Here is a 19,938-nt window from a genome sequence, read left to right on the forward strand (position 1 = left end):
CTAACGGAGCTGATTGGAAGCAGTGGCGTAGCCAAGCCGGGGCGGCGCCCCGGTTAGGACTCCCTGCGCCCCGGTTGAAAAAAATCGAGCTTTTTCGATTCTTCATTTTCATGCCGTTTTTTTCTTTCGGTCTTGCGCAAATGTGCTTGCGCTATTCTGTGTGCGCGATGTTATCCATTCACCGTTTGCCTCCCGGACCCGGATGTTGTTTTAGCGATCAGCGAACGGCGTGGGTGATGTTCGATTTTTTTTCCTGTGGGCGCGCGCCCTTACTGGAAAAATTCCTGGCTACGCCACTGATTGGAAGAAAGAAAGAACCGGGCTGTCGAGAACAGTCGCACACAAAAACCTAACGAGGAAAACAGGAAAAACGTGGCACACGGAGAATAGGACAAAACTAAATCGAATCAAAACCAAATCAACAAAACGGCAATTCATGACCTAAATGTCTATAATATATATTTCTTCAAGTGTATTTTCCCTGGGATTGACTGTCCACCGATTTTGATTGTATACTTTCTCAGCTGCACCACTGTGATGTTGAAAAGGAAATGATCGATATTTTCTTAATAACACAGTAACCACAGTAATTCAAAGGGAGTCTTCAGATTCCAGGGCTTTAATTTTTGTTCATAAAATTACAATACGTTAGTTGGTGAGAAGTCAACCTTTTTGAATGTGTCATTCACCTTATCGGACTGAGCTCATGTTGGGGATAAATGAAGTGGCACTGGGGTTTCGGCTGACGCCAGTCTCTATACTAGTGACGTTCAACCTAACAGAAGTTGATCGTGACAGGCGCATGGAAGAAAGACGGTTGAGAAAACCCTCCCCAGAGAAAAAGTAAAGCAGAGGGTCAAAGCATGAATTGGCTGCAGCGAGACACAACGTCACAACAACTGACTTTTGCATAACAATCCTTTCTGAACAGGAAGTGCCGTACAAGGAGTGTATGTGGATGGAGCGTTGCACATGATACGGCATGAAGCTAACTAAGAAGGTTAGTAGGACGATGACGATCATTCGAATGGCTTTAGGGCCCGTGTCGTGCTGACGTCTAGTCCCCGACGTGCGGGACAGTAGGGTGTGGATAATACCAGCATAGCAAAGCAGTATTATAAGGAAGGGGAGGAGGAAACCAAGCACTAAAGACAAATTGTTCAACATGACTACTTTTGACACATCTTGCCCTATCGGAGGTTCAAAGCACTTTGTTTTATTGGTGGCGGGGTCAAATTTCTGGCCAAGCATCAGGAAGGGTGACGAGGCTAGACAGATAAAAATCCAAATGGCCACACACACCAGGCGTGCACGTTTCACTGTCACCATGAGTCGGTTCTGCACAGGGAATACAATGGCAAAGAAACGCGTCACAGACATGGCCGCCATGAAGTAAATGCTGCAGTACAGGTTGATATAGAAGGTGCAGGAGGTGATGCGGCATAGGAAGTCTCCCTGGTTCCACTGTCCCTTGTTGACGTAATACACAACCCGCATTGGCAGAGTGCTCACGCACAGCAGGTCGGACACAGCCAGATTGAGCATGTAGACTTGGAACGGAGAACTCGGTCGCGACGTTCCGATCAGCACCACCAATGCAAAGCCATTTCCGGACAGGCCTAACACCGTGATGAGGGAGTAGGATGTGGAATAAACCTGATTACGGAAGTCATCAATGGTGGGACACAGAGTAGAGTTGCTCTCTACACCGCGGATCTCATTAACTTGTTCCATCCGCAACTGCTGAGACGAGGACAAATCATAACGTTGAGTGTAAGACACCAAAAAATGTCACAGTTGACAGATTAGTTCACAGATTTTTCACCTGTCGTGCTGACAGTAGGAAACCCGAAAATCTGATTAACATGGACACCCTGTCAAATGGTAATTGTTCTATCAGAAAGATTAATTTTTCTAAAAATGTATCTAAAAGAAAAAGAAAAGACTAAAATACTCAGGACAAACTTTTTTTTTGGGGTGGATGACGAACCCTACTCAGATGAAGCGACTTTGTGCGCTAGTTACTAGAAACTGTAACAACAAAAATATGCTTTGCAAAGTTTCTTTTTCAGCCAAACGTTAATCACGACAAAAAAGTTTGATACTCATTCTGAGAGTTTCACATACTAATGAGATTCATATGCACATGTATTTGGGGGAGCTTCATGCAGCTAAAATTGCTCATCAATAATAAGATTCTTTTTTTTTTAAATCTGATGCATTATAGAATTGCAAAACTTTTAAGTACCCCAATTTTAAATATTTTTTAAAGTATTATTCATACAGTTATAGCCCCATTATTCGATGAGTTAAACATTCATGATTGCATTTCAAATGAAGGAATGCGTAAAGGAAATGTCTTCCATAATAAGAGCATTTCACTCGTGCATTTTTGACTTATTTTCCTGCAATAAAACCAATTTTGCTGAAGTATAACTGAATTTAAGTTGAATTTGAATGCTCACCAATAAGATTCCCTTACCGTGCTTGATCTTCACTTCAGTCTGATGCACAGTCTGCGAATGGCCGATCCTCTCTGCCTAATGTCAAAATCCCGATCGAAGGACGCTCCTGCAAGTGGCTGCTTCTGCAAGTGGCTGCTTCTGCAGTGTGTCATCTAGTATGAATGTCTCGAAGGTGGCAATTCTTCACTGTTCATCATTTCTGGTGATGTCATCGTCTGTAGGAAGACATAGTATCTGTGCTGACCTCCAGTGGTTTAACTACTCATGTTGGTGATGATAATGTGTGTAAATGCTGATGATGTTATCTGACAAGCCAATTATTGTATTCTACCACAAAATGTGAAATGACAAAAAATACAGGAAGATTATTTGCCCAACTTAACCCAATTCTATCACTACTCTGAAGGAAATGTGAAAATTTGAGACTAAAAAATACATTAGTAATTAAACCTCACATCCACAGAATGTTCGAGTCGTCCTGCTTAAGAAGAAATGGTCCATCAACTTTCCACAGTACTTTGTGTGAGTTGACAGGAAATCTTAGATGATTCTTACATAGAATCGGCAACATTCATTCAGCCTTGACAAAATGATCCATTAGGACCTGTAGAAATGACTAAAACGTATGCAGTAAACACGCGTGCACGCACGCACGCAGGCACGCACGCACGCACGCACACACACACACACACACACACACACACACACACACACACACACACACACACACACACACTCAAACATTATCAACGTAATTAAAATCATTTTAACTTAGTAAACACAGTCATAGTCCACTGTCAGCGGCCTTCTATTGATCAGTTGCCTCTGGTGATGGAAGAGATTTATTTGAAATGTCAGAGTCTACTCTAATCTGTCTTCACTGATCACAGTAGTTGTGGAGTAAATGTGCACTTGGCTGGAATGGCATTTTTAGGCTCATTTCCCAGTTGCACCATATTGTTTTAATTGTGACACACTCATGCATGCCTACAATGAATACAGAAGAGTAATCTTTGCATACAACCGAATATTCCTAATTAAGATTATGGTGTCATGACATGACTCTTGGTAGAATGAATGCCAAAAGGTGACATTATTTTCCCCATTTCTTTCAGGGTAGGGGACATCTTCCAATAACCTAAACCTACAGCATTGTAATAATTTTTTACATGTGCTTTTTATACATGCGCCTTATTCATCTGAATTGCTTTGGCTTGGCTGTCCAAAAATCAGATGTTATCAATTTAGAAATACAACAGGTCCAAACAAGATGAAAACAAATAGATTCCTTTTAAGTGATAATAGAGGATGTTAATTTATTCCGCAGCATTTCCTTTGCAAGATGTTAATGGGTTTGCCTTGTGCTTAGCAAATCAAGTCCGGATGCCTCGGTGGAAATGAACAAACTCATTTTCGCAGTTGAAAAGCCTTTGTGGTGAAAGGGCGGCCGGCTGTTAATCATTTAGTTTTCATTTAGCAAACATGTTTACACCAAAAAACATGTAAAGTGAGAACCATGCATTTCATTCATTCATCACGCATGAATAAAACTTTTAAATGTCACATTTCTCGGAAGTTTATAATTCACCTTTTGGTGTGTAAGAACGTTAATTTTGTCTACTGATAACTTGCATTGAGTTGATTGTAGCAGGAAATGCTCCAGTTACAACACACTCAAGGGGTTGGTGAGCAAACGTGCATGTGACCCTATGCACAAAAACATTTTGGTGACTCTCCCATCCTACTCTTACACTACAAAATATGTACACTTGTGGTGTTAGTACTCAAGTATTGTGAAATGTGTTGCTTTAGTGAAACGTTTGTCTTCTCAAGTCACATTTGATAATAAAAATCAGACTGATGGGTCAGGTCATTTATAGATCTGGCAAAAGTTAAATTGTCTAACAGACTGGGTAGGACAACGGGGTGCAGCACAAACTTTATTTGATTGAGAGAAAGGGAAGTAAGAGAAGGCAGGAGGGCAGGCAAGTAAGCAAGCAGGCAGGCAGAGAGGTGGGCAGGGAGGCAGGTAGACAGGCTTGTAGGAGAACAACGGGACAAGGCACACTTAAAAGCATTTAATTTTCTCAAAAACCGAAGGAACACCTTTTAATAAGGTGCACCATTTTTGCGGACCGTATTCCAAAATCTGTAAATGTTGTCTTGCTGCTGCCACACAGTGACTTATATGTCGACATTATGTATCGACCAAATGAACCAATCGGAGGACATTACGTTGTACATAAAATACGGCGGTTAACAAAACTGTACGTTATACATGGAGCATGTACCTCCGCTGTGAATGATAAATAAACACGATCGGTTTATGCAAAGCAAACAGCATTAGAGCGCTCAAAATTGGCGTCGACAAAGAGACATGCTCACGAGCCACAATTCAAGTTTTCTAGATAGGCGGGATCATTGCCAAAGAGCAACGCGACAACGACGAGGCAATGGCGAGAGGGATGTTTAATGGCGTACTTCCCGTAAATCATGGCATGCATGCGCTCTGTGTGGCTTAAGTACAGAATAGCCCTCGTAGTCCGGGCCTTTTAACCCGAAGCACTTTATGGTGCGGAAAATACGGTAAGGTACTGGTAGAGGTTAAGGTTGGTGGGCCGTATTCAAGAACAAAGAAATCATTATGTGGCCCTCGAGCCATACTTTGCCCACCACGTCTTCAGAGACGTATTTGTTCCTAGAAAATAGGGTTGAATTTCAACCTTTGAGGTTCCACTGTTCCAGTGTTGTGCATCGGCACTAATGTCAATGATAATTTGTTTTGGGCAATTTTGAGCATCAGGACATGTGAGTGGGTACAGAAAAGTTAATATTGTATCTGCAAAATCTATTGAGGTTTGTGTTATAGGTCATCTGTATTTTTTTCTAAAGGCTATGTTGATAATAGGCTCCATACGGAAGGTGACCACAGCGGTTGTATTTGTGTTTGTGCTGCAATTTGTTATAACCTGGCAAGTAACAGCCATATGCAATGCTGAAAAATTGCTAAAGTTTTCAACACATCTTATGTACAGTATGTGTATAGTATATGTGGTGGTGAGGAATGTGCTCTTGAAGTCTTGTGTTTACGGGATGTTAGTGAGCACTTTTGATCTAGCGGCAACAACTCCATACATGGAAGTCTGAACAACTTTTGATCTCATCTGTTAGGACTTCTTTTACTCCTTGTTGCAAAATGTTAATATCTTCCGTTAGTATATCACATTCACTCAGAATTGGTGAGTGCAAATTTCAAAAGGTTTAGTGAAGTGAAGCCAGATAGTAAATGCCTGGATGGCCTGCTGACAGTGAAATCTGCAGAGAAACATTTTTAATGTTTCACGTAATGTGCAAAGCATGTAAGCAACGCTCTGCTGATGAAGATGTTTATATAGGTCAAATGCTCTTGGCTCAGAAGTTTAATGGCCCGATGATAAAAACACAGTAAACATTTGCGATTTCTTGGTTTCCTGTTTTCCAGTGTGCTACAAGATACAAAGCAATGCTTCCAGTAGGGAACAACAGTAAGTTATCAAATACTAACACTTCTCATTTTTCCCCAATACGTTTTTTTTTGGTTTTCTCTTGGGAGTTAAGATCAGAGGATGTTGAGAAAAATTGGCAATTTTGCACATGTGAAGCCCTTTGAGACTTGTCTGTGCTTTAGGACTATATCAGTGCTTCTTAACCTTGTTGAAGGTACCGAACCCCACCAGTTTCATATGCGCATTCACCAAACCCCACTAGTGAAAAATAAAATTATTGTTTTCAAATTCAAGACAGATGATTTTTATATCACCTTGTTTTAAGAACAAAAACCAACACAATGCATGAATTCACAACAAATAACATACCTGCAAATCAGTGTACCTTCTGCTGTTGCCTTTACGAGACCAGTTCAGATATGCATCATCACGGATTTACACGATAATCAGCTGTTCGGATTTCCGTAGTGGAGGCTCTACCGAACCCCTGAGACCGACTCACTAACCCCTAAGGTTCGATCGAACCCAGGTTAAGAACAACTGATCTACACATATCTACGATGCACCTTGCCCAAATGCGATGCCAAAATGTTCATTGATGAGGTGGGTGGGTCAAGAAAAAAAATGCACATCAAACAACTTCTGGTGCTCATTTGAAGACAACCCCCAAAATTTATGTGCACCCCTGACTGACTGACTGACTGACTGACTGTATATGTTGAAAATGCATCAGTAATGAAACACACACCATGACCATCAATGGGACATCAATTCCATATGTTGAGAGAAAATATTATAGTGAGTGCATTTCCATGTGCACGGAACATTTGTTCATACGCTCAAAAAAAACACCTTGTGGCCTGGCTTACACATGCACTCTAAACTAAATGAATGTTGGCCGTCACAAACCGCAAATGTATTGCACACAAGCACAATCTAATCAGAGAGGTTTCTCATGATCTGATATTGTCAAGGGTCTAAGCCTATTTCATGCACAACTGCAGTCTTTGTGCAAGATTAAATGGGTTTACATGGAGAGTTGTTTGTCAATTTGATTGGAATCATTCTGCATATAGATCTCCGGTCACGTGTTTACATGTTATGTGATCTGTTAAAAGCTCCACTCTGTTAATCAGATCAGCCTTGTTACTGCCATGTGACACGGGCAGATCGATGTAAGCATTACATGATTTATCAAGATAGAGTTCATTTGTCCATTAATTATGATAGTTTTAACGATGGAGCCTGTCTTAGATGACTTTGGGCAGTAGGCGGGGGATACCCTGAGCCGACTGTCAGACAATTGCAGGGTACACAAACAACCATCCAGCACACAATCACACCTACGCGCACTTTAAAGTGGTCAATCGGCCTACCATGCATGATTTTAGGAATGTGTGAGGAAACCGGAGCACCTGGGAGAGGGCACGGGCAGAACATGCAAATGCAGCCGGAATTCAACACTGCACTGCTGGACTGTGAGGCGGACATGCTTACCAGTGCTCCACTGTGCTGCCACACACACCATATTATAATCTGCTAAATTTGTCACCAGGTATAATAAAATAAGAAGACATCAGGCCAATGGCCTGAGGCCATCATATCAAAATTATTAGTATCTGTTAGGGGTGTAAATCGCGGGTTTTGTCACGATACGATATAATATCGAAACAAAGAACTACGATACGATATTTGCCGATATCTTAAAGCCTGCTGCGATTCATTCACGATATATCGCGATATAGTGCTCTACGATCTATTTTTTTTTTTTTTTAAATTAATAAAAAATATAGAACAATATCCTGATTTATAACAATTTGTACGCAAAATCAACAAGGTACTGCAAACTTTTTATTTAGGAAACTACAAGAGTATTGTAGTATACAAAGTGCTTACCGTTTTTTTCCGTGTATAGTGCGCAAAATTTAACTAATTTATTGTCCTAAAATCTGGGGTGCGCATTATACATGGGTACAAAAATTTTAAAATTTTTCTTTTTTTTTTTTTTAAAGAAAGTCATGGTACAACAAAACCAACAACAGGACTGACCGACAAAGTCGTGGAACAAAAAGACAGGGTGACATTACCAAAGACAGGAACAGAAACCACATCATGACAGTAACACATGCAATGATCCGACGGTGAGCGAGGGGCAGACAGGACTTAAATACAAAACACGTTACATCGATTGAGGGGACACAGGAAGAGAGGGGCGACGCGAACAGAAACTATGGCAACCTAGACACATAGCAAAACTGGGGACGAGACATGACAAATCTCCCCCAAAATAAAACTTGAAATCACCTTTCTTCTTGTTTGTTGTCAATCGCGCATCGCATTCAGCCATCCTGCCCAACACACTTAGTAAAATTCATAATTGACGACACATCGTTTGATGCGATGGTGCAATCCTTGATGGTGTGTTATTGTCAAATATTGTTTGTTTTTTAATCTCCATCGCGGACCGGACGTCATACGGAGGCCGCCATTACAGATGCGCAGAACGGATGCGCAAGACACGTCAGCTATATAAAGAGCGAGAGTTGTTTTCTTCCTATAGTTTCAATTCACAGTTTAATTAGCAGTTTCAATCAGCAAATAACAAAATGCGTATTACATGTAATATTTTATTTCACAACACTTTGCCTTGTTCCTTTCGTCTCTGCTGTTCACTTCAAACACACTCCATACGACCGCAATGCTCTCGTATCAGACGCTTGCTCGATCACCTGCTCGTTGGCTGTCTGTCACAATGTACCCTACACAAATGCAAAACATTTGTTGCGGCTCCGAGTCACGACGAGGGGCAAGTTTTGGTTTCCAAGGGTGTTTTTATTCCTCTTCAACGTCTCTCCCATACAGAGCCGCCTTTTTCACGTAGTGCGCCCCCATGTATAGTACGCACCCTAAGAATGGCATGCTGATGCTGGAAAAAAGCTTGTACCCATGTATAATACGCACCCAATTTTTATGATTTTTTTTTAAAAAAATTTTTAATTTTCTTTTTTTTTTTTAAGTCCCAATGATTGTCATACACGCAGGGAGGCAATGGGTCCCATTTTTATAGTCTTTGGTATGGTCTTAACTAGGCTGGATGTAATTTTTTTTGTTGGCGTTGATTTCTCCGACTGCCCGTAAACGCACCACCGCGCTCCGTGTGCGCACGGGAAAGAGGCGAACTTAGTAAATGGCTCGTTGGTCTAGTCGTATGATTCTCGCTGCGGGTGCACGAGGTCCTGGGTTCAATTCCCTGACGAGCCCTCGTTTACTGGCCATCTTCCCCATTTACTTGAGCCATTGTCCGACCTTCGGCCTTGCCTTCTCTTGTACATTGTCCCATAAGAATCCATGTGACAACTAATAATTTAGGACTTTAGTACATGGCTCGTTGGTCTAGGTCTAGATTCTCGCTTAGGGTGCGAGAGGGCCCGGGTTCAAATCCCTGATGAGCCCTTGTTTGTTGGTTGTCTTCCCCATTTACTCGAGCTATGGTCCAACCGTGGCTCTTGGCCTTTCATTGTCCCGTGACGACCCATGTGACATCTAACAATTTCACAACTTAGTATATGGCTTGTTGGTCTAGTTGTATGATTCTAGCTTGTCCATTGGCACATGATGGCCCATGTGACAACTAACAAGGCTGTACAATTCAGCATGTTCGTCTAGGAGTATGATTCTCGCTGTGGGTGCGAGAGGTCCCGAGTTCAAATCCCGGACGGGCCCTCGTTTATTGGCCATCTTCCTCATTTACTTGCGCCATTGTCCAACCTTCGGCCTTACCTTCTCTTGTACATTGTGCCATAAGAATCCATGTGACAACTAACAATTTAGTACTTTAGTACATGGCTCGTTGGTCTAGGCGTATGATTCTCGCTTAGGGTGCGAGAGGTCCCGGGTTCAAATCCCGGACGAGCCCTTCTTTGTTGGGTGGCTTCCCCATTTACTCGAGCCATGGTCCAACCGGCGCTCTTCGACTTTCATTGTCCCATGACGACCCATGTGACATCTAACAATTTCACAACTTAGTAAATGGCTCGTTGGTCTAGTCGTGTGATTCTCGCTGCGGGTGCGAGCGGTCCTGGGTTCAATTCCCAAATCCCGGACAAGTCCTCGTTTACTGGCCATCTTCCTCATTTACTTGAGCCATAGTCCAACCTTCGGCCTTGCCTCGCCTTGTACATTGTCACATAAGAATCCATGTGACAACTAATAATTTAGTACATTAGTACATTAGTACATGGCTCGTTGGTCTAGACTCTAGACGTACGATTCTCGCTCAGGGTGCGAGAGGTCCTCGGTTCAAATCCCCGATGAGCCCTTGTCTGTTGGTTGTCTCGCAGTGCCATTTACTCGAGCTATGGTCCAACCGTGGCTCTTGGCCTTTCATTGTCCCATGACGACCCATGTGACATCTAACAATTTCACAAATTAGTATATGGCTCGTTGTCTAGTCGTATGATTCTACCTTGTCCATTGGCATGATGGGCCATATGACAACTAACGAGGCTTCACGATTCAGCATGTGGCTCGTTGGTCTAGGAGTATGATTCTCGCTTTGGGTGCGAGAGGTCCCGGGTTCAAATCCCGGACGAGCCCTTGCTTGTCCCCATTTACTCGAATCGTTGTCCTATCATGGCCCTTGGCTTTTTTTCTGTACATTGTCCCATGAGGCCCATGTGACAACTACTAATTCAACCATTTTGAACATGGCTCGTTGGTCTAGTCGTATGATTCTCGCTATGGCTCATTTACTTGAGCTACTGTCCAACCTTCGGCCTTGCCTCGTCTTGTGCATTGTCCCATAAGAATCCATGTGACAACTAATAATTTAGTACATTGTTATATGTACATGGCTCGTTGGTCTAGACGTATGATTCTCGCTCAGGGTGCGAGAGGTCCTGGGTTCAAATCCCGGATGAGCCATTGTCTGTTCGTGTCTCGAGGTGCCATTTACTCGAGCTATGGTCCAACCGTCGCTCTTGGCCTTTCATTGTCCAATGACGACCCATGTGACATCTAACAATTTCACAAATTAGTATATGGCTCGTTGTCTAGTCGTATGATGGGCCATATGACAACTAACGAGGCTTTACAATTCAGCATGTGGCTCGTTGGTCTAGGACAGGGGTGGGCAAATTTCTTGACTCGCGGGCCGAACTGGGTTCTAAATTTGGACCGGAGGGCCGAACCAGGAGCAGATGGACGTAGTGTTTGTGTGAAGTACCGTTTTTTTCCGTGTATAGTGCGCCCCCATGTATAGTACGCACCCCTAACAATGGCATGCTGATGCTGGAAAAAAGCTTGTACCCATGTATAATACGCACCCAATTTTTATGATTTTTTTTTTTTTTTTTTTTTAATTTTTTTTTTTTTTTTTTTTTTAAGTCCCAAAGATCGTCACACACGCAGGGAGGCAATGGGTCCCATTTTTAAAGTCTTTGGTATGGTCTTAACTAGGCTGGATGTCATTTTTTTTGTTGGCGTTGATTTCTCCGACTGCCCCTAAACGCACCACCGCGCTCCGTGCGCACACGGCGGCTCTGTATGGGAGAGACGTTGAAGAGGAATAAAAACACCCTTGGAAACCAAAACTTGCCCCTCGTCGTGACTCGGAGCCGCAACAAATGTTTCGGATTTGTGTAGGGTACATTGTGACAGACGGCAAACTAGCAGGTGATCGAGCGAGCGTCTGATACAAGAGCATTGCGGTCGTATGGAGCGTGTTTGAAATGAACAGCAGAGACGAAAGGAACAAGGCAAAGTGTTGTGAAATAAAATATTACCTGTAATACGCATTTTGTTATTTGCTGATTGAAACTGCTAATTAAACTGTGAATTGAAACTAATAGGTGGAGAACTGAACTCTCGCTCTTTATATAGCTGATGTGTCTTGCGCAACCGTTCTGCGCATCTGTAATGGCGGCCTCCGTATGACGTCCGGTCCGCGATGGAGATTAAAAAACAAACAATATTTGACAATAACACACCATCGAGGATTGCACCATCGCATCAAACGATGTGTCGTCAATTATGAATTTTACTAAGTGTGTTGGGCAGGATGGCTGAATGCGATGCGCGATTGACAACAAACAAGAAGAAAGGTGAGTTTGATTTCGGGGGAGATTTGTCATGTCTCGTCCCCAGTTTTGCTATGTGTCTAGGTTGCCATAGTTTCTGTTCGTATCACCCCGCTCTTCCTGTGTCACCTCAATCGATGTAACGTGTTTTGTATTTAAGTCCTGTCTGCCCCTCGCTCACCGTTGGATCATTGCATGTGTTACTGTCATTCTGTTCCTGTCTTTGGTAATGTCACCCTGTCTTTTTGTTCCACGACTTTGTCGGTCAGTCCTGTTGTTGGTTTTGTTGTACCATGACTTTATTAAAAAAAAAAAAAAAAAAAAAATTAAAAAAAAAAAAATTTTTTTTTTTTTTCTTTGTACCCATGTATAATACGCACCCCAGATTTTAGGACAATAAATTAGTAAAATATTGCGCACTATACACGGAAAAAAACGGTAATATAAGCGACCTGTAAAGGTCATTGCATAAAAAAATTTGGTAGGTAGTAAAGCATGGATATTCAAAACAAGTTTTTTGAAAACAAATGCAGTTATTATCAGCATTAAAATAATAATAATAATAATTAACTAAAAAAACTGCTATCAGTGATTCTCATAAAATATGACACTGTTATTATGAATAACAGTCTCCATCACTTCAGTGCCTGCAGGTCAGATTAATGAAAGATGTTTATCTTATGAGATCACATCAAACGGCAAACATTCTGACCAAATATATCATCTTGAAGAATCGGTGAAAGCATACATCCAAATAAAGTAATCAAAACTGCAACACGGTGAGGGGTATCTGAAAATCAGAGCAGAGTTTTAACTCACAAACATCTGGTAACAGAGGTGAGGACGTCGCGAACGTCGAGCCAAATTGGTCACTCTTTTTTTAACATTCGGCACTCACTTCTTTTCTTCGGGCCACTCATTTTAATGAAAGGATTCCAGGGGAAGGTTTGTGGGTGGCTTTAGCGTAAAACGGTATCTGAAAGCTCAGCGCGCGAATTGCAAGAACGCCGTCGTCACAGCCCACGCTCTAAATTCGGGGCTGATACAAATAGAGCGCGAGTGCGCCATGTCCGTACTACTGAGTACGTACACGCACTTGTGAGTGTGCACCGAGCTTTCTGACACGGCTTCCGGTAGTAAATGCGCAGGCGAGCGCTTCCCCATCTACTGGGGAAACGCAGTCATTGCAGGCAAAATGACCAAAAAAAAATAGTTTAATAATATAATTTGTTCAGGGTTGGCGGGCCGGATTAAACGGTCCCGTGGGCCGGATGTGGCCCGCGGGCCGTAGTTTGCCCATCCCTGGTCTAGGAGTATGATTCTCGCTTTGGGTGCGAGAGGTCCCGGGTTCAAATCCCGGACGAGCCCTTGCTTGTCCCCATTTACTCGAATCGTTGTCCTATCATGGGCCTTGGCTTTTCTGTACATTGTCCCATGAGGCCCATGTGACAACTACTAATTCAACCATTTTGAACATGGCTCGTTGGTCTAGTCGTATGATTCTCGCTTAGGGTGCGAGAGGTCCTGGGTTCAAATCCCGGACGAGCCCTCGTTTATTGGCCATCTTCCCCATTTACTTGAGCCATTGTCCAACCTTTGGCCTTGCCTTCTCTTGTACATTGTCCCATAAGAATCCATGTGACAACTAATAATTTAGGACTTTAGTACATGGCTCGTTGGCCTAGGTCTTGTCTGAATCTCGCTTAGGGTGCGAGAGGCCCCGGGTTCAAATCCCGGACGAGCGCTTGTTTGTTGGTTGTCTTCCCCGTTTACTCGAGCTATGGTCCAACCGTGACTCTTGGTCTTTCATTGTCCCATGACGACCCATGTGACATCTAATAATTTCACAACTTAGTATATGGCTCGTTGGTCTCGCTTAGGGTGCGAGAGGTCCCCGGTTCAAATCCCAAAGAACTCCTTGTTTGTTGGGTGTCTTCCCCATTTACTCGAGCCATTGTCCAACCTTCGGCCTTGCCTTAGCTTGTACATTGTCCCATAAGAATCCATGTGACAACTAATAATTTAGTACTTCAGTACATGGCTCGTTGGCCTAGGCGTATGATTCTCGCTTAGGGTGCGAGAGGTCCCGGGTTCAAATCCCGGATGAGCCCATGTTTGTTGGTTGTCTTCCCCATTTACTCAAGCTATGGTCCAACCGTGGCTCTTGGCCTTTCATCGTCCCATGACGACCCATGTGACATCTAACAATTTCACAACTTAGTATATAGCTCGTTGGTCTAATCGTATGATTCTACCTTGTCCATTGGCACATGATGGCCCATGTGACAACTAACGAGGCTTTACAATTCAGCATGTTGGTCTAGGAGTATGATTCTCAAATCCCGAATAACTCCTTGTTTGTTGGGTGTCTTCCCCATTTACTCGAGCCATTGTCCAACCATGGCTCTTGGACTTTCATTGTCCCATGACGACCCATGTGACATGTAACACGACCCATATGACATGTAACAATTTCAGAACATAGTACATGGCTCGTTGGTCTAGGCCAGTGCTTCTCAAATAGTGGGGCGCGCCCCCCTTGGGGGGCGCGTGCTATTCCTGGGGGGGCGCGTGTGACCCTGGGGAACAGGCTTTTTTTTTGGCAGTACTAGAATAAAGTGTAATTGCGCGTTTACTACAGCAGGGGGCAGTGGCGCTCTCATTGTTACTTCTGTCACGTTTGCGACAGTGCAACATTTTACGACTTACAAGACAAGTTAGGATAGTCACGGTGGGGAGGGGGGGCGCGAATAGTTTTCTTCTTGCTGGGGGGGGGCGTAACAGAAAATAATTGAGAAGCACTGGTCTAGGCGTATGATTCTCGCTTAGGGTGCGAGAGGTCCCGGGTTCAAATCCCGGACGAGCCCTTGTTTGTTGGGTGTCTTACCCATTTACTCAAGCTGTGGTCCAACCGTGGCTCTTGGCCTTTCATTGTCCCATGACGACCCATGTGACATCTAACAATTTCACAACTTAGTATATGGCTCGTTGGTCTAATCGTATGATTTTACCTTGTCCATTGGCACATGATGGCCCATGTGACAACTAACGAGGCTTTACAATTCAGCATGTTGGTCTAGGAGTATGATTCTCAAATCCCGAATAACTCCTTGTTTGTTGGGTGTCTTCCCCATTTACTCGAGCCATTGTCCAACCATGGCTCTTGGACTTTCATTGTCCCATGACGACCCATGTGACATCTAACAATTTCCCAACTTATTATATGGCTCGTTGGTCTAGTCGTATTATTCTACCGTCCATTGGCACATGATGGCCCATGTGACAACAAACGAGGCTTTACAATTTAGCATGTGGCTCGTTGGTCATGTAACACGACCCATGTGGCATGTAACACAACCCATGTGACATGTAACAATTTCAAAATATAGTACATGGCTCGTTGGTCTAGGCGTATGATTCTCGCTTAGGGTGCGAGAGGTCCCGGGTTCAAATCCCGGACGAGCCCTTCTTTGTCCCAACAAATGGCTTCCCCATTTACTCGAGCCATGGTCCAACCGGTGCTCTTGGCCTTTCATTGTCCCATGACGACCCATGTGACATCTAACAATTTCATAATATATGCATGGCTCGTTGGTCTAGGCGTATGATTCTCGCTTAGGGTGCGAGAGGTCCCGGATTCAAATCCCGGGCGAGCTCTCCTTTGTTGGGTGGCTTCCCCATTTACTCGAGCCATGGTCCAACCGGCACTCTTATTCATTGTCCCACGACGACCCATGTGACATCTAACAATTTCACAATTTGGTTAATGGCTCGTTGGTCTAGTCGTATGATTCTCGCTTCGGGTGCGAGAGGTCCCGGGTTCAAATCCCGGACGAGTCTTCTTTTATTGGCCATCTTCTTCATTTACTTGAGCCATTGTCCAACCTTCGGCCTTGCCTTAGCTTATACATTGTCCCATAAGTATCCATGTGACAACTAATAATTTACTACTTTAGTACTTAAGTACTTTAGTACATGGCTCGTTGGTCTAGGCGTATGATTCTCGCTTAGGGTGCGAGAGGTCCCGGGTTCAAATCCCGGACGAGCCCTTCTTTTTGGGTGTCTTCCCCATTTACTCGAGCCATTGTCCAACCATGGCTCTTGGCTTTTCATTGTCCCATGACGACCCATGTGACATCTAACAATTTCCCAACTTATTATATGGCTCGTTGGTCTAGTCGTATTATTCTACCGTCCATTGGCACATGATGGCCCATGTGACAACAAACGAGGCTTTACAATTTAGCATGTGGCTCGTTGGTCTAGGAGTATGATTCTCGCTTTGGGTGCGAGAGGTCCCGGGTTCAAATCCCGGACGAGCCCTTGCTTGTCCCCATTTACTCGTTTCGTTGTCCTATCATGGGCCTTGGCTGTATATTGTCCCATGAGGCCCATGTGACAACTACTAATTTAACCATTTTGAACATGGCTCGTTGGTCTAGTCCAGGGGTGGGCAGACTACGGCCCGCGGGCCACATCCGGCCAACGGGACCGTTTAATCCGGCCCGCCAACCCTGAATAAATTGTATTATTAAACTTTTTTCTGGGATCATTTTGCCTGCAATGACTGCGTTTCCCCAGTAGATTTACTACCGGAAGCCGTGTCAGAAAGCTCGGTGCACACTCACAAGTGCGTGTACGTACTCAGTAGTACGGACATGGTGTACTCGCGCTCTATTTTGTATCAGTCCCAAATTTAGAGCGTGGGCTGTGACGACAGCATTCTTGTAATTCACGCGCTGAGCTTTCAGATGCAGTTTTTCGCTAAAGCCACCCACAAACCTTCCCCTGGAATCCTTCCATTAAAATGAGTCGCCCAAGGAAAAGCAAGGTGGACACAGTGCCGAGCGTTTAAAAGAGAGTCACCAATTTGGCTCGACGTACGCGACGTGACGTTCAGCCACATGAACGTCAACATCAACCCGTCACAGATCGAGGTAAACGGACCAACACCTCGGATCTCGCCTAAGAATTGCCACAACAAATTTTACTCCAGACTATGACGCACTAGCAAAAAGGGAGACCAACAACACTGTTCCCACTGAAAATGAAGGAGAGGCTCTCAAGTTTGTTGTAAAAAAAATGCATTTTGAATATGATTTGTACCAGAGGCGTAGCCAGGAATTTTTCCAGTAGGGGCGCACGCCCACAGGAAAAAGAATCGAACATCACCCACGCCGTTCGCTGATCGCTAAAACAACATGGTCCGGGAGGCAAACGGTGAATGGATAACATCTCGCACAGAATAGCGCAAGCACATTCGCGCAAGACCGAAAGAAAAAAAGCGCCATGAAAATGAAGAATCGAAAGAACTCCATTTTTTTCAACCGGGGCGCAGGGAGTCCTAACCGGGGCGCCGCCCCAGCTCGCCCCGGCTTGGCTACGCCTCTGATTTGTACACATAGCAGGGATTGAAACTAGCGACCATTCTCATTTTCAAACAATGCAGGATGCTCAAGGACATTGATGCACCACCTGTTTGCGACTAATCTTAACCTGTAAAGTTCTTAAGGCTTACTTTAAGGAAGTGTTTCCCGTTTCCTCACCTCTGTTACCAGGTGTTTGTGAGTTAAAACTCTGCTCTGATTTTCAGATACCCCTCACCGTGTTGCCGTTTTGATTACTTTATTTGGATGTATGCTTTTACCGATTCTTCAAGATGATATATTTGGTCAGAATGTTTGCCGTTTGATGTGATCTCATAAGATAAACATCTTTCATTAATCTGACCTACAGGCACTGAAGTGATGGAGACTGTTATTTAATAACAGTGTCGTATTTTATGAGAATCACCGATAGCAGTTTTTTGGTGAATTTTTATTTTATTTTTTTAATGCTGTTAATAAATGCAATTGTTTTCAAAAAACTTGTTTGGAATATCCATGCTTTACTACCTACTAAAGGCCAAAATCTTTTATGCAATGACCTTTACAGGTCGCTTATATTACTTCACACAAACACTACGTCCATCTGCTCCTGGTTCGGCCCTCCGGTCCAAATTCGGAACCCAGTTCGGCCCGCGAGTCAAAAAGTTTGCCCACCCCTGCATTAATATGTATCATATTGTTGGGGAAAAACATTGTATTGGTCTTATTTTTACATATTACTTTGTATTGGCTTAATCCAAAATGATCTGAAATTAATCGAGTACCATTATTATTATTATAGTACATGATTTACAGGTCAGCGCACTGGTTAGCATGTCCGCCTCACAGTTAGGAGGGTGCCGGTTAGATTCCACCTCTGGCCCTCCCTGTGTGGAGTTTGCATGTTCTCCCCGTGCCTGCGTGGGTTTTCTCCAGGCACTCTGGTTTCCTTCCACATCCCAAAAACATGCATGGTGGGCTCATTGAGCACTCCAAATTGCCCAGATAGAGTGCGGATGGTCGTTTGTCTATGTGTGCTCTGTGATTGGCTGGTTACCAGTTCAGGGTGTCGCCCGCTTACTCCCCGAAGTCAGCTGGGATAGGCTCCAGCCCGCCTGTAACCACCGTGGGGACAAGCAGTACAGAAAATACATGGATGACTTACAGATAACAAGTGTAGGGATACATTTTTAAATGAACCCTCACGTTTAACTTTTTTTTGTTTGTTCATTGGCAGCCATGTGCAAATGGTTTCCTTGAGCAAGGCACCAAATTCCCAAAAAGTCCCAAAGTTTTCCTGTGACTTTCCCTACAGTTATGCATTAAAAGCAGACCACAAATTTGTATGTGAAAACATACAGATAATAATCACATTTCTTCGTTGTCTTGAAGTAATGTTCACTCAGAAGGTAAAGAAGTCAAGCCAATAACTGTTTGAGGCAAATGTTAATGATTACGTCTGTGTTATGACTTTATGTCTCGCAGGAAACGTTGTCTGATGTGATCGTTTTAGTACGTGACAAAATGTGTACAAACACTGCACGCAACATTGAAAATTAATGCTGACATCACTACGATCCTCGCACAGATCTCCCGACTGATCCACACATATGCTCGGTGATCACGATCTGCTTTGACATTTGACCACAATCCATTTTTCTTTTTTAGTTTGAAAAAAACACAGATGTGTTATTCCAGATTCAGACCTTTGAAAATATTTTGGCTCTCTGTTTTTTGTTGTGTAATGCGCCCTCGTTCGCACACAGCGCAAACACACTACCTGTTTTCTGTCAACTATCAGCAGAAATAACTGAAACGACAAGTGCCAGATGAAGCAAGAGATTACCGGTACTCAGCATGGAAGAGATCATCCTGGGATGATAAAACAACAAAAACAAAACGAAGACAATGATTGCAGTCAGATTACTCACCAGCAGACAAATCCTGGTCTGTATGTTTGCAAAGTACTTTCTCCACAGAGAATTCCTTTTTTTGGCAATAAGTATAGTGTAAAAAGACGCAGGTTTAAACTATGTCAAGATGAAGGGAAGCCCCTCAGGCTCTGATTCCCCTCTCGAATGACTCAGACATGATGTCTCTTTTCCAGACCAGACTTAATGGCAACGGAGTTGAAGCAAGAGGTCTTGAGTGTAGGGGTATGAGGGCGGGATGGCCTAGTACACACTTCAAATTTTAGAATATTTTTCTGTTGCAGACCACACACAAAGATAACGAAAAAAATCAGCCAATGTTTTCAGAAACAGAATACTTTAACTTTATTGTCATTGTACCACTGAGTGAAAAGAAATTAAACAGCAAATCTCAAAATAAATAGCAATAAACAAAAAAAAACGACTACGTTTGAATGTGTTGCAGAGGTAGAATTATAATGTGGGATTTCTTTTGTGCACATTAGAGCTGAGACAGCTTTTAGAAGAAGCTGTCTCCGAGTCTATTAATTCTGTCGCTTAATGTCCTCCAGCTCCTGCCAGAGGACAAAAGGTCAGTGTGATAGAATGTGTCCTTAGCAGTGTTTTTACTTCCA

At 43.3% G+C, this 19,938-nt stretch overlaps 1 protein-coding gene and 8 non-coding genes across 11 annotated transcripts; 8 read left to right on the forward strand and 1 right to left on the reverse strand.

Moving 5' to 3' along the window:
• Window positions 1-597: 597 nt before the first annotated feature.
• Window positions 598-19,522, reverse strand: cysltr1 (cysteinyl leukotriene receptor 1). Of its 3 annotated transcripts, none has more exons than XM_061295195.1 (3): window positions 19,325-19,522; window positions 2,483-2,680; window positions 598-1,740 (listed from the first exon to the last, which is right to left on the reverse strand). In XM_061295195.1, exon 3 carries the CDS (start codon window positions 1,732-1,734, stop codon window positions 691-693), a length of 1,044 nt encoding a protein of 347 aa, XP_061151179.1. In that variant the 5' UTR covers window positions 1,735-1,740; window positions 2,483-2,680; window positions 19,325-19,522; the 3' UTR covers window positions 598-690. The 3 variants fall into 3 exon arrangements, with proteins under 3 accessions (XP_061151179.1, XP_061151195.1, XP_061151188.1); XM_061295211.1 differs by having other exon boundaries at window positions 598-1,743; XM_061295204.1 differs by lacking the exon at window positions 19,325-19,522 and adding an exon at window positions 6,320-6,534.
• Window positions 9,795-9,866, forward strand: trnap-agg (transfer RNA proline (anticodon AGG)). The gene has a single exon. It is a non-coding gene; the product is annotated as a tRNA-Pro (tRNA).
• trnap-ugg (transfer RNA proline (anticodon UGG)) lies at window positions 10,475-10,546 on the forward strand. The gene has a single exon. It is a non-coding gene; the product is annotated as a tRNA-Pro (tRNA).
• trnap-agg (transfer RNA proline (anticodon AGG)) lies at window positions 10,802-10,873 on the forward strand. The gene has a single exon. It is a non-coding gene; the product is annotated as a tRNA-Pro (tRNA).
• trnap-agg (transfer RNA proline (anticodon AGG)) lies at window positions 13,505-13,576 on the forward strand. The gene has a single exon. It is a non-coding gene; the product is annotated as a tRNA-Pro (tRNA).
• trnap-agg (transfer RNA proline (anticodon AGG)) lies at window positions 15,422-15,493 on the forward strand. Its single transcript has one exon. It is a non-coding gene; the product is annotated as a tRNA-Pro (tRNA).
• On the forward strand, window positions 15,796-15,867 carry trnap-cgg (transfer RNA proline (anticodon CGG)). Its single transcript has one exon. It is a non-coding gene; the product is annotated as a tRNA-Pro (tRNA).
• Window positions 16,005-16,076, forward strand: trnap-agg (transfer RNA proline (anticodon AGG)). The gene has a single exon. It is a non-coding gene; the product is annotated as a tRNA-Pro (tRNA).
• Window positions 16,279-16,350, forward strand: trnap-ugg (transfer RNA proline (anticodon UGG)). Its single transcript has one exon. It is a non-coding gene; the product is annotated as a tRNA-Pro (tRNA).
• Window positions 19,523-19,938: the final 416 nt, after the last annotated feature.

The sequence above is a fragment of the Syngnathus typhle genome, linkage group LG1 (assembly GCF_033458585.1).
Source record: "Syngnathus typhle isolate RoL2023-S1 ecotype Sweden linkage group LG1, RoL_Styp_1.0, whole genome shotgun sequence".
NCBI lineage: Eukaryota > Metazoa > Chordata > Actinopteri > Syngnathiformes > Syngnathidae > Syngnathus > Syngnathus typhle.

Coding starts and splice junctions, on each gene's coding strand:
- cysltr1 (XM_061295195.1), bottom strand. CDS start 1,734: ATGGAACAAGTTAATGAGATCCGCGGTGTAGAGAGCAACTCTACTCTG.